This window comes from Montipora foliosa, chromosome 1, assembly GCF_036669935.1.
Source record: "Montipora foliosa isolate CH-2021 chromosome 1, ASM3666993v2, whole genome shotgun sequence".
NCBI classification, from domain to species: domain Eukaryota; kingdom Metazoa; phylum Cnidaria; class Anthozoa; order Scleractinia; family Acroporidae; genus Montipora; species Montipora foliosa.
In genome coordinates, this window is record NC_090869.1 from 47,000,425 (window position 1) to 47,015,424 (window position 15,000).

Consider the following 15,000-nt stretch of genomic DNA (forward strand, 5'->3'; position numbering starts at 1 on the left):
AGACCCGACCGCGAAACATGTTTATTTAGCGGAAAAGTGGTGTTCTAAGTGGGTTACAAAAGGGCGAGATTTCTCCCAAAATAGCAGATTGGGTGAACAACAGAAAGGCTAAGCCGGGAGTAGCATTCGGTAATGTCAAAACCCATAAAGAGGGGTAATCCATTACGACTTATTACTTCCTGTTGTGGTAAACCAATTGAGAATTTGTCAGCTTTCACTGAATTTTATTTACAATCGCTCGCCCGCAAATTACCATCTTTCATTAGAACACCACTGATCTACTTAATAGAATGAACAAATTAATAATGACGGCCCCTTTCCTGGAGGTACTTTTGTTAGTCTCTTGGACGTAGTATCTATGTTCCCTAATATTGACAATAATTTGGGCCTTACTGCAGTTAAAAATGCCCTTAATGCCAGAGAAGGTAAAATGCCATCTACGAATTGTATTTTTGAAGCTGTAAAAATTTGTTTGGAATGTAACCATTCAGTCTTTAAAGATAACTTTTTCCTGCAGATCCATGGTACTGCCATGGGGCCTAAGAATGCCTGCAGTTACGCAGATTTTGCTATGGGGGAACTCGATCGCAAAGCAAAATTTTGCGGTCCCATAAAACCTGCACTATGGTGGAGATACCGAGATGACATTTTTGATCTCTGGCAGCAAGGCCTCCCTGCCCTAGAGGCATTTACCCAATACATCAATTCTCTCTATCCTACCATCAATTTGAATAAGTTTTTTTCAGAAAGTCGCCTCAACGTCTTAGACGTTACTCTGTACTTAGTTGATGGTTTTATAAAAACTGATGTGTACTCTAAACCTACGGATAGCCATTTATATCTCCCCCCCTCCAGTTCCCACCCTAAGCATGTATTTAAAGCAATTCCTTTGGAGTTGCTCTGAGACTGAGGAGAAACTGTTCAGAAGATGAAATTTTCACTAGAAAATGCGTTAGAATATAAGACCTATCTGGTAAACCAAGGTTACCCGGCAAATCTAGTTAATGATCAATTTTCTAAAGTTTCAATTATCCCTAGAAAGGATTTACTCAAACAGAAAGCTAGGGCCTCCAAGAGGCTTTTCCCATTTGTGACAGTTGACAATCCCAATCTGCCAAACATAAATTACATCATCAGGAAACATCGGCATCTTTTAGAATCTAATACGAAATTAAAAGAGCTGTTTCCCAAAAACTCAATCATTCCAGCTTATCGCAGATCTAAAAATCTGAAAGCAATTTTAGCACCTTCTAAATACCAAACAGGAAATATTCATACCACCAATCCCCTTGAGGTAGGTTGCTATAAGTGCGACAAAGGCAGATGCGATCTTTGTAAAAATTATTTTGTTGAATCGAGAAATTTTTGTAGTTTTAGAACAGGTAAATCTTACATTGTTAGACCCAATTTGACATGTAGTTCCAAAAATGTCATCTATTTAGTTTCGTGCAAAAGATGTCAGCTTCAGTATATCGGCTCTACTACCAACGAATGCAAAGTGAGATTTAGAAATCACAAGTCATCTATGATTACAAATAAGAAATCTTGTGAAGTGGCAGTCCACTTTAATAGCACTTCACATTCTCTGCAGGATTTCTCTTTTCATAGTGGGTTTTTTTCACTATTTTGTTTGCTTTTCTCTTTAGTTATACTCTTTAGTAAAGTAATACCTTTAGGGATTTTTCACATCTTTGATGAATTTTAATCAGGTAGTAACAATGCAGGAACATCATTAAGTACATTGTTTAACCTTTTGTTATGTCCGTTCTATGTACTTTTTAAGTTCTTACGTAATGCCTTTTGGTTACTAGTCGGGTGTGCTAACCACTGCACCATCACGACAACGCTGCTGGAAACAGAGCAATCGGTGAGGTCTTAGCGTGGTCTCGTTCTTAAGGATTTTTTCGAAGAGTTTTCTCTACATATATACTGTTATATTTTCGGTATGTCGATTTGACCAGATATGCAATTTTGCAATGATTATGAAATAATTCAGTAGATCACTTTTCCCTAACTTCCCAATGATCACGTCTCGTTGCGAGAGCTCTTCGTGCTCATTTGAGAGTGCAAACCAAAAGTCTTCATATTTTTTTAAGAAGCGATTTGTGAACGGACATTCATAAAATAAATCAGTGAAGGACCGTTTTCTGAATCAGCATCACAAAATGTACAGGTGTCCTTTGGGACATAACCTATTTTGGCGAATCGCACATTAGTAGATAATGTCATCTAAAAATTTAAATTGAAAACTTCTAATAAAAGTCTCAGATGATACAGTCTTCAAATTAAGAAAGGCCTTACAAACAGTCACATCATTTAAATCAAAGTCTTCTTTTAGTTTAGTAAAACCCCTGGAGACCATGGTCTTTTTCGAAATGAGCAGGGTATAACATTGTTTACTTTTACATTTTACAGGATCAAAGATTTTTTCACCACATTGAAATTGCAGTGAAGTTGTCTTACTTTCTTCTACATTCGAAGTTTTTAAGTGGACAGGAATTGCACTTCGAATCCCTGACCAGGTTAAAAAAAAAAATTGTATGTATCAATCCTTTACATTTGGCACTGTTGTATGATTCTAAATTATTCTTATCAAATAGCATCTGCTTACAAAAATCATTCCAGCTTTTACATAGTTGTGATAATATATACTTTTGCCCTCTATTTTAATAAGCTTATTGTTCCAAATAACACTTTTCAGATTTAGAAGGCTTGGTAGAAAAATCCTCTCTAAGTCGGCCCACCAATGGAGAAGCTCATCGTAAAATATGGAATTTGTTTTTTATTCCTTAATATCATAATTACACCTAAACAAAAAACTTCCACCATAATCCTTGGTAGGTGATTAATGTAAGGTTTCCATGGTATAGAACCACTAGAAAAAAGCCTTCCAAGCCACGCTAGTCTTAGTGATTGAATTGAGGTTGCTAAGTCTATAAGATTTACCCCTCCAAATCCTATATCATTAATTGCTGCAGATCGAGCTATTTTATCTGGCCCATTCCATAAGAGATTGTATATAATAGTGTTAAGCTGCTTTATAAAATCCTGCGGAGCTGGGAGAACCGAGAATACATAGAACATCTTCGGAACAGTCGGAAGCAAAAAGGATTTAATGATGGTTACAGTCGCGTCCGCAACCGAATATCTTTTAATTTGTCATAAAAGTTTTTTTGCAATTGTTCTGATTCTTTATATGTAAAGACAATTCCGAGTGCTTTAACACTATTGACCCATTTTAATCCCAAGGGTGCCTCTGCATTATTTCGAGACCATCCAATCCACATGGCTTCTGTTTTGGAATAGTTAACTTTTAAACCCGAGCAGGCTTCATATTGATCAAACACTGAGATGAAAAATACGTTGTGCACATTCAAGATCCGGCACAAACAAAGTTAAATCATCAGCGTACTGCACCATTTTAAATTCTTCCCGCCCTATTTTATTCCTTGGATGTCTGTCCTACTTCGAATAGTAATTGCCAAAAGTTCCGCCGCAATAATAAACAGGTGACAGCGGGTCACCCTTTCTGACTCCTCTCTGTACTTCGAAGTAAGATGTGCAGATTCCATTATTTATTACACAACTCGATACATTTTTATAAAATGTTTCTACCCTGCCACCCTTTAAGACTTGGTCCGAAACCAAAAGCATCTAAGCATTTTATCATAAAATCCCAATCCAAGCTGCCGAAGGCTTTTTCAAAATCAATGAAAAGTAACAATCCAGGAATGTTTTGGCTTTTTGTATAATCCATGATATCTATAATCGATCTTCCAGCTTCGCCAGTAAACCTGCCTTTGACAAAGCCTGTTAGATTAGAATGAGTTATTTCTGGGATAACTTTAATAATTTTTGTCGCAATTACCTTAGAAGCAATTTTAGTGTCTACATTAGTCACATTAATGAATGATAATGGTCTCCAATTTTCTAAATAAATTCTGTCTTTTCCTTTCTTTTCAACAAGTGCAATAATGGCTTGTTTTTGTGAAGGCGACATTTTCTTTTTATCAAAAGCTTCATTAAATGAAGCAACCATAAATTTACCTAACAAAGGCCAAAATTTCTTATAAAATTCTATTGGAATTCCGTAATTTCCTGGCGTTTTGCCCGCTTGAAAGGAGCCTAATATGTTCTCACATTCCTTTTTTACAAAAACCTTTTATCGATCGATCTTGTCTTGGGTTCCAGTCCTTCCCCTACGGGTCACGCAAAATCATGACAAACTAAATTTTCCAAGAGTTTCGCAACATCACATCGATTTTACTCGTTTAGATCATCGGTGACACCTATTTTTTATGACATGACTCACGCGCTCTTCTTACAATCTAGAAAATATGATGAAATGAAAAAAATCGCAATGTAAGAAGTTATCTTTTTTTTACATTTTCTTTCCTTGTGTCCTGAGTTCCGAAAGTGGTTACAACGGGTAGCGTTTGCGAAAACGCTCGTTCAGGATTAACTCCACTGTTTACAACATCCCCAGCGGCATTTAGTTATGTAAAAAACCCACTTCTATATTTCTATACACAGAAACCTTCACTCTAACATATTATTTTTTTATGATTTTCGACGGATGAGTAGATGAGGATACTTATCGTTATGATGACCTATCTATCGAAATTAGGGCATTTTTCCCTTGCCTTTTTCTCCGAAACAAAGTCGGTGACCCCCCAATTTCTTCTCATTTTTGGAATAAGTATAAACAGGGTTTCTAGTATAAATTTATGACCTAACTTCAGGCGAGAAATGAAACAAATTTCAATGTGGGAAGATTTTCGCGGGAGCGTCCTTAATCGACATGAACATGTACATATATTTTTTACAAAAAACAAAAGAAACTAAAGTGCGAATAGGTTATATAACAAATACATAAATTTAACAATTAATCCTGCGAAATCGCGCGGACTATCGCCTGATACTTAGCCGACGAGGCCGTGGGAGGGAGAAATTGGCTCGAAAAGGGAAATTTACCCCTCTATTCCTTCCCCCTCGATTAAGGTCTAGGATCCATTTATTAATTTATTAAAAGAATTGAAGTCTGATCGGATGCTCTCTTCGTAGCCTGCGAGCAGGCTCTCCGAGGGACTGGGGCTGGGGGTGCAAAATTTCCTTCTCCCCCCAACATATCCTCTACCTCTGAAATGACTATTATCGACAATTCGTAATTTTCCCTGGAATGACTGTTATCGTCATTTTAGGATTACTCTGTCCCAAGGACTTGTGGTAGCAGATGAAAAGAAAAAAGGAAAAGTTCCACCCCTGGACGGGACTTGAACCCTGATCACCCAATGTGGCCTACTATTGTTATTGCGCATACGTTCTGCGCATCTCTTGAGATATTCGGATTTCCTATCGCCGATGCTTACTAACACAGAGATATTTTTGCGCGGCTTAAAACTATCCGGAGGAAGTAGATCTTAAGCTTAGTAAGTACTCTTCGTGTCCAAAAAGAAAATTGGGGGTAACCATGCATTTTTGAGAGATAATTAAGTTTCAATTTGAGAAAGAACGCCATATATTGCTTTGTATTTTAAAGCTTTTTACAAATATTATTCATGAATTATCTTTGAAAAATGCTTGGTTACCCCCAATTTCTTTTTGGATTTCAATAACACTTTCTAAGATCTACATTTCCTGCATAATCACACATCGGGGCAAAAATATCTTTAATTAGTAGGCACTGTCCTTAACAACTAAAGATCAGCTGGCTGACAATCGCACCGATTATTTATCAAATGCAATGCGTATATATAAAATCATTGTTGAATAGTGGTTAAGTCTAATACTTGATTTTAAAATGGCTAGCTTTCTCTAAAATTTTGGTAACCGACATTTTCTCCTTTTTAAACTTGTTTCTTAGCGGGTGCAAGAGATTCTCTTGGCCGGTGATAATACACGTTTACAGCGGCATTCGGAAGAAAATTTATATTAATATTTTTAAAAAAAGTGTTCTGTCAGTTAGCGATGCGGTAGTCTAGTGGTTAAGTGAAAGGGTTGTTAATCGAGAATTCTCCAGTTCGAGTCCAGCAAGTTTAGGTATTGGGTTCGGTTTTCAAAAAATAGATATTCATTTCCCATAATCCTTGTCAAGCGCTAAGTGTCCTAAATTAATAACTTAGGAATTGTCGATAGTGGTCATTTCAGAGGTAGAGAAGGATGGGTTCCTCCCCCACCGCATTCTCGTTCCCATCGTCTCTTAGTCGGCGGAGCCTTAGCACGAGAAACGTTTCTCGTGCCAAGGCTCCGCTGACTAAGAGAAGCGAAAAGGGTGATGGGGACGAGAATGCCCCACCGCAGAGAGAGAGCCTGCTCGAAGGCTACTTCTTCGACGAAATTGTGATGTCCAGACCACAGTTCTTATCTGCATCTCTCTGAGATGACTATTTTGTAAAAAATGAAAACAGACCTGCCGGCTTGAGGAATTATCCTGCGAACCCGGCGGGGAGGTGAGGGGAGCGACTCGCATAGGAGTCCTTCGTCGCTCACCTCCCCTCCGTCGGAGGAAGGGCGGCTGTAAAGACTGGAAATAGACGTTTTGGTCAACCGTAAATAATGCACTAGTCATTTGTTTCCCCCACCCCTTGACCCCCGGGATGGGTAGGGAAATTACATTTGAATGGTTGTAAAGTAGGTGTATTTCCACTGGGGACTAGAGCAAACGAACACACGTAATTCCCCCACCCCTCTGTTCCTAAAAGATTCTGAGTCATCAAGGAAATGTTAGGGAGATTACCACAATATACAGTTCTTGCGATTTGTGTGTGCCACATGAACTATATAAGGAACGACGCCATATTGATTTTGCACGTGTGAAAATACTCATTACCATTGCTCTTCGTTTCTTTTCAGTCCCAGTCCTCCTAGGTAAGAATTCCCCGATATTTCCCCTGTATGTCCCCAGAGGGGTAGGGCAGAGGAACGAAAATCTTGTAATTTCCCTACCCCCTAGAGGCGTAATTGTGGCGTAATCTCGCGTTTCCCCATATGTCCCCACTATCCCCGGGGGTCGGGGGGTGGGGGAAACAAATGACTAGTGCATAACGCAGTCTCCCGCCCAGGAAAAGCTGAAATCCTGTCGATATTAGAAAGCGCGTTTTGCATGGTTAAAAGTATAGATCATCTTTAAATCTATAATGCTTTTTTCTTGAATCGTATGTTGACAAATGAAAACCTAATTTTTGGTGGTATTCATTAAAAAATTTGATGGGGAAATGAAACCGAAGGATCGTCGCAAGCTGCATTGGTCTGCTCCAGTTTTGTGGTGTATGGTCGTGTTTTGCGAATGCTTCTCTCAGCTTGCTTGGGGCGGATATTACAAGTCGATTCAATGGACTCCACAAAACCCTAAGTAAGTCTAAAATTACTAGCTAGATATTTACGTTTTAGGAGCCTTTAGCTTTAATTTAATAAATGCAATCGTTATTACTGTATGTACTCTGTGAATGCTGTCGACAACGATGTTCCGGAGCGATTGCAGAATACCCGGCCTTCTTTGTACGGCACAAATCGCTTGCTCCTGAAGTCCCGCAGTGACCAAACAAAATTTTGCAATTAAGTTAGGTGAACGACTGCTACCGCAGTGCCGTAGTCGATGAAAAATGAAGTCTGAGTAGACTGCTACCGCAGTGCCGGTAACCGGTCGTTTCGATCGAAGTTCGTTTCGATCGAAACCAAAAGTCAGTTCGATCGAAGGCAAGAGTCAGTTCAATCGAAGAGTAAATGTTCATAAAAACTACAGTTTTGCAAGCGTATAGATAATAAAAGTTCTTTGTGTTGTGTAATGTTTGCGCGAAGTAATATGCGCGACGCGGAAACGCGGTGTTCAATTGATTTCCTTTGTTGCCGGCGTTTCTTTCTCGGCGTTCCTGATCGGCAATGCTCAATTAGCTATTCGCTATAACGTGCGTACACTGAAACACGGGGTTTAAGGTTTTATTACCATGATGAAACGAACAAGTATTGTCACTTTCAATGAGAACCGAGCGAAAAGAGATTAAACGCTGTTGAAAACACTTGCGTTTGGAACAGAATCCGTGGAACATATTATCATAGCTTCTCATCGTTGCAATTCTTTTCCGCACAAGACAGTTCCGCACAAGACAGTTGGAACATAAAGAATGGTCGCGTCTGTTTTCTGTTAAAGCAACTTAAAAGCCGACTCTGGCAAAGCGTGCGGTAGGAAAATTACTATCTTGCAACAAAAATCTTACCCTTCCGCGGGTGTTCCATTTGTGCAATATAATACATGTAGTTCAAATAGAAACTACCAAAAACATGATTCACAACACCATTATCTGAGACAAGTTGGAACAATAGTTAGTTTAGAGATTGGCAGAAATTTTCAAAAGTTCTTCTTTTAGTTGAGATATACAATGAGTGCAATTTGGTCCGAAATCATACACGTGATTTCAAAAAGCGAACTAGTGCACAACACAGGTGCGATTTGAAAACACAGGTATAATAGCCAAATTTGCCAAGCTAGAGAAGTAATTTTATAGTCTTTAATTATGTTCCGATGCATTAATAACATGCTTCCAGTGATATTTAATAATTCATTCACCCTGAATAAGGATTTACACAAGCATAATACAAGAGTAAGAGACAAAATATTCTATAAAATCTACATGTAATGTGAATTAATTGATAGGAATTACATATTCTTTGTAGTTTAGTGCAATGTCAGGCAGTTTAGTGAAATATAGTGTTTAATAAGTTTGTGCAAACACTCCAATAGGTAAAACTTTTTAAAAAATAAACAAAAATCTCAATAATGTGCAAATTATCTAGGTAAAAAGAAATATTAATTTTTATCCAATAAAACAAATTGAAAAGAATAAAAGCTGCCTTGTGTTTCTAAGATTTTAATAAAATCGTCATTTGGTTGAACTTTTTAAAGAGACTTGATAAATAGTACATGTAAGTTCAATACACTAAAGCAATAGTTACAGTCTTCGATCGAACTGACTCTTGTCTTCGATCGAATCGACTTTTGTCGATCGAAACGACCTTCGATCGAAACAACTTTTGATCGAACTGACTTGCATTCGCAGTGCCGCAGTCGATGAGTCTGAGTAAGTTTAAAGACTGCTACCACAGTGCCGCAGTACCTTAGTCGATGAATAATGAAGTCTGAGTTAATTTAATTATAAGGACTGCTACCCCAGTGCAGCAGTTGATGAGGTTGAGTTAGTTTAAAGACTGCTACCGCAGTGCCGTAGTCGATGAGTAATGAAGTCTGAGTTAGTTGAATGACCAGTGCCGCAGTGCCGTAGTCGTAGAATAATGAAGTCTGAGTGAGTCAAGGGTAAGACGATCTCGTGAAAAGTGTAGTTAACCGCAAAATGAAAGCTAAAATTTTACGAGAGTGCCTAGGCCTAATCGCTGAAATGAGCGCTTAGGCTTAATCAGTAAATGAGTGCTTTCTTCTTCACACAGCATTGCAACATGACTGATTATCATTTCAATGAATGACAACTACGGGGCTGTGGGCGCAGCATTACAACACAACTGCGGCACTGTGGGAGCAATTTTTTAAGTTAGATATTTTGTGGGCCAGGTATTCTGCAAGCTAGCCGATGTTCGTTGTCACAGTGGTCAAAAATGTTGTGGACCTCGTGCGTCCACTACAAATTTTGACCACTGTGATGACTTGTGACAAATTTTGATCACTGCGTTTTAATATTACCCAAGTAATTTTCCATGATGCTGATCCTTTAGAAAATGCAAATCAAATATGTTTGCCTTGCTTTCTTCTGACATCTTATGGGCCAAGGCTCTTCTATCCTTTGGTGTGTACCTAGGCATCCCACAAGAGATCACATTGGGTATGACTCCTCTTTTCACATTTTTGAATTAATGATTTGGCTAATGCTGTCATGCACTCACAAGGGATGATAGTGGTAATGATGATGGATTTATATACCACATATATCACAATTTAGTTTACAATTCTTTCACAAGGGTGAGATCAGACGTCAGCCTGTAAAGGTACCTCTGGCAGCTGCTAACAGTCCATATTTGATCTCACCCACCAAACCCATACATTCATGCAAAAGGAGTACAGACCAGAATACCGTGGTTCTCCCCCCTATTCTCCATGAACAGTGTGTGGGTTCTTTAATATCTCAAAGTGTTAACAGGAAAGGTTTTGAGATGTGGCATACAGTTTATGCAATGTAGTCATTATCCAAGAAGTCTTTGGAAAGTCTGACTATTTCCAGATGAAATTACAGTATGTAGGCTGCACTTTCTTTTCAGTTGTTTTTAAGGCCCTGCATGTTGGTCAGACAAGGGATTTGAGCCTGCGATCTTCCACTTGACAGCCTGATGCTCAACCAACCGAGTCACCAGCTGTCTGTGTTAGTAGTTGGAGGAAACTACCCATATGCATAGGCTACCTCATGTCAAGTCTTGCTCTGTGAGCATACATGTACTTTCTTACTTTACTTATCCTCTACTTCCGGGTGGGAAATAAGGTCGCGACTCGGCGACGCCACTTCTGGCGGTCCTTAGCAAGTTTAATTAGTTTTAACTATGAGACCATTTGTCCAGTCACATGGGATGGTGTTGGTGTCCCATATATAGCTGAAGAGGTGTACTAACACGGTTATAGAGATATCAAGGTCAGCTTGTAACATTTCAGCATGGATGGAGTCAGGTCCGGGCACTCTGCCATTCTTTGTAGCTTTGATTACTTTTCTGACCTCTGATGGCGTAGGTGGACTTGCGTCAATATCAAGGATATCTTGAGGAGGGTCAGGGCTTGCTGGTTGATCTGGCTCTGGTTGGTTGAGAACCTCCTGAAAATGCTGGACCCACCTGGCTGTTTGCTCTCGCTCAGATGTCAAAGGAGAACCATCCTTGGCTCTAACTGGTGGTGGGTGGCTGGTATAGTTGCCACAGAGCTGCTTGCCCTGCATGTTGGTCAGACAAGGGATTTGAGCCTGCGATCTTCCACTTGACAGCCTGATGCTCAACCAACTGAGTCAGCAGCTGTCTGTGTTAGTAGTTGGAGGAAACTACCCATATGCATAGGCTATCTCATTTCAAGTCTTGCTCTGTGAGCATACATGTACATGTAGTTAAGGATTTTAAGATATTAGGTTGTAACTCTCTGATATGACCTGATGACATCAATGGTTGGACCATGTTGATCATATTTCTGCTAATAGGAATAAACAAGTGTCTCACTAACTTTAGGGCTGTTATGAGAATTGTAGGATTTGAACCTTAATTAGGGCTAAAGAAACTCAGGTCATCATTACCCTCAGCTCACATAATATTTAGGCTTGTTGGCCTTTCAATAAATTATTATTCAAAAGCTGCGGTAAAGGGGTATTAGTCTTCCTGATTAAAGTTTATAAAAAGCTAGCAAGCAAGCAAAATTAATAATACTTTGGCCTGTTTAACATGCTTGGATAATAAGCTGCCATGTATAATACGCACAAGGTTTGAGTTAGTGAGGGTTCAAGTTATTGGGAGTCGACTGTGATGTTTACAATCTAGTTTCTTGAAAAAGCTAGGGTTTGAAAGAAGTGCTGTATGTGATTTTATCGAAAAAACGTCCACCTTTAAATTTCCCGGGGGCTACTCTTTGGTTGTGACAAGATATGTCACAGTATAACCATTGCACTATTGTTCCAATAGAAATCTCATTGTGAAAAAAAAAAAAGAAGAGAATCAAGCGATGAAATAAGGCTTAAGTACCGGAAATCGCTAGTACATAATTATGCATTAGGATAGGACTGTTGGTCTGCATACATTTGTACTTGTACAAACTTTGGTAGCTTTTTGGTGTAATAATACATTAATGTTTGCTTTGTTTCAAAGAATGTTGAACATTTTCTTCCACAAATGATTTATCAATGGTTTCACAATATACTGTCCCACAAAATGCTGATGTGGGAGACAAAGTATTGTTCACATGTATCAGTGCTGGAGCCCAATATTAAACTAAAGTGCTACTTCCTTAAACTTGTGAAATAGGCTTTTTTACATGTCTTGAGTGAATTCTTGTATGTAAAACAAACTGTGATACAAGCTAATCCCAGGGTGTTGATTGTTTACAGTTTAAATATATCAGTTACTGGAATTAGAATAATCATAATTACTGCTAATTAAGTCATTGTCTTTTTCATTGGTTAATGTTGTTTTAACAATAATTATTATAACACTGTTTCATTTGCAATTGGGATCGATACATCAAAATTATACACATGTAATCATCATCAGTTTTGAATTTTTTGAATTGGACTATTATTTTGCTTTTCTAGAAGACTTTGCACATAGACATTTTATTATGTAAGACCTAGTACAATTTTTGGAGAGTAGAGTATTTTCTTGAAAATATTCAAAGAATTTCCTGATCTTTCTCAAGTACAAGATAGATGGTTTTGAGATTAGTTTCAGTTATATGGTGCTTTCGTGATAAAATGCTGGAATTGCAGTGCACGTACTTGAGAAATAAAGAATACCGGGGCATACTTTCTGCCTTAACAAGAAAGCATGTGTTAACTTTGGATACAGAAAAACAGTTTTAGGGACAGGATGATTGAAAATAACCAAATTCCTGAAAACTAGCTTAGTTGCACAGATACTGTGGTGAAGCACTGTAATTAAGGAGGGTGATGGGCCCACTTTCATAGGGGCGCTCTCTTCTTCATGGGGTAGCTTGTTTGACAAAACAGAGGGCGAAAAATTTAGCATTCATGCATAAATTTATCATTAATTTTATTTTTAAGGTTCCAGTTTCCAAAGGAACAAATTCTGGATGGGAGAGCTTATTACAGGGTGCCTGTGCTCCGAAACAATAGGTTAGCAATAGTTTGCCCCAATCCGTCAACATATCTAAAGTTTGTTGAAACTCAAGTTCCTCCTGATCAATTATATGAGAGCATATGGTACGTTGACAGAGGAAGCTTTTACACTTGTCAAGTAGGAATTCCCAAAAATCAAGGAGTTAACAAGAGATGGATGAGCTGTGACACACCTTCAGTGCTCAAATATGGCTGGCTAAGTTTTACATCACTGAATCCTGAAAATGATTTCTCATTTGTCCCTGGTACTGAGCATTATTTCATTGGTGAGTTGCTTGATGGAATGTGTGTGAGGTTTGATTTTTCAAAAGTTACTAGTATTAGGGAATGTACGTAAGGCTGTCTGGCACAAATTAGATAATTATCATGATGATGATGACTGTTTTCATTACAATTGAGAAATGACTTTGGAACTACATGTACATTGTAGTATGTGTGATTGCAGAGGAGATAATCATTCTTCGTCCGTATGATAGAAGCATGTACTCGACAATCACATGGACTGTAAACAATCTTCAACACTGTACACCGAAGTGGCATTTCAAATTTAGCACTTGAGCAGTATGAAGAGTTTGCGTTTTTTGTTGTGAGTTATTTTCCACATTGGCCATGACTTTCCTTTGCTGCACCTTTGGTGCAACAGCACCAGGACTTACATTTAGGTTAGTCCCTTTTTTGGTTTGTGTCAATCTTCTCATCCTCTTCTTTTCTCGTCTTCTCATCAGGGGTGCATGGATGGCTCAGTGGTGCGAGCACTCCTCTCCCACCAATGTGGCCTGGTGTCCTAGCAAATTTGGAACCCCCCCAGATTTGGACCCCCCATATTACAGCGTATTTATTTAACTGTCTATCAATTCAGAGTTAGATTTTGGATCGAGGAAACTTGAGGAAAAGACTTAGATCAGTTAATTTGTTGTTTAGAGCATTTGCGGCGGCATTTCGTACAAAAGTATGTAGATGGGAATCTTAAGGACGTTCGCGCGAAAATTTTCTAACATTGATTTTTTTCTGCAAATTTTACCATTGAAAGATTATGAGTTAGTGATGTCAGAAATGTAACAAAAATGGGTGGTCACTGACTTCATTTTGGAGAGAACTTGCCTGGAAGAACAACCTAAATCTGAAAAAATCCAGCTTCTTTAGCGAAAAAGGCCACAGTGTCTGTAAGCCCAAAAATATTGCAATTATATCTTTGAAGTGAAATGTTCTCTACCGAACATTTTTAAGTGGACCCATCAAGTGAATTTAGTTAACTGTTGAGGTTCCTTAAAAAACAAGTTCGCATTTAGCTACCATAGTTTCATGCGCCTTGCAGCCGCAAGATGGCAGGATTCCATGTCCCGAGGACAGAATTCTTGAATTTTTGTTAACTTCCCACATTGATCTTTTGGTTATTTTTGGACAATGTGGAGATAATTGTAAATAAAATCTGTTTCTGAAAATAAAAGGAGGGGTCACCGAACATCCAAGATCGTTAAATCCAAGCAAAGCTATAGCAATGGCCATCTGCCCTATCATTGTTCATTTTAGTACTTAGCTCGCGTACTCGATGCATGACGTGGCATGTGAATTTGCGTGCGCTGTAAGGATGCGCAGTAACAATTGGCGCGAACGTCCTTAATTGCGACATTGACTTGTTTTGTTCATGTAGCATGCCAGAATGCTAAAATAACATGATGGAATATGACTTATGTCTCAAGTGGTTTCACATGGGCTACACAGAACTAATTAAAACGAGGAGCCAGAGGGAGAGTGGCTTTGCAAAGTCTGTAAGCCGCTGTAATGTGGTATTGTCAAACACAAAAATAAATCACATGGGACACGAAGTCAATACACACAGCAACCATTTCAAGCACATGTTTTTAACTCTCTTTCTTACAGACCCATCATGCCTTGCTAACGACATGTACAGGTGCAAGGAAGGATTACGTTTTTGCAAACGTTGGCCGTGTAGCACTTTTATTTGAACAGACTTAACTGATTTGAGTGTAATGTGAAGTGCTAAGTTTCTATCCCATATGAACCATGTGAGCGTTAGCCCTACCGAGGGACTGGTCAAAACGTATGGGGGGGGGGGGGGGTGGGCTGGAGCAATTGGAAATGTGGCAGATAAAAAACTCATGACCCACCTCTTACTTTTGGCACAAAACTATTTGACCCACCCCTAAATGAAGGCTGAAAC

At 38.7% G+C, this 15,000-nt stretch overlaps 1 protein-coding gene across 1 annotated transcript in view; it reads left to right on the forward strand.

Moving 5' to 3' along the window:
- Positions 1–7,055: 7,055 nt before the first annotated feature.
- LOC137999810 (ephrin-B2a-like) overlaps positions 7,056–15,000 on the forward strand; it is a 22,848-nt gene continuing 14,903 nt past the window's right edge. The window contains exons 1-2 of the mRNA XM_068845744.1: positions 7,056–7,351; positions 12,744–13,084. Coding sequence (XP_068701845.1) covers positions 7,215–7,351; positions 12,744–13,084 — 478 coding nt within the window. The 5' untranslated portion in view covers positions 7,056–7,214. The remainder of the gene's footprint in view (positions 7,352–12,743; positions 13,085–15,000) is intronic.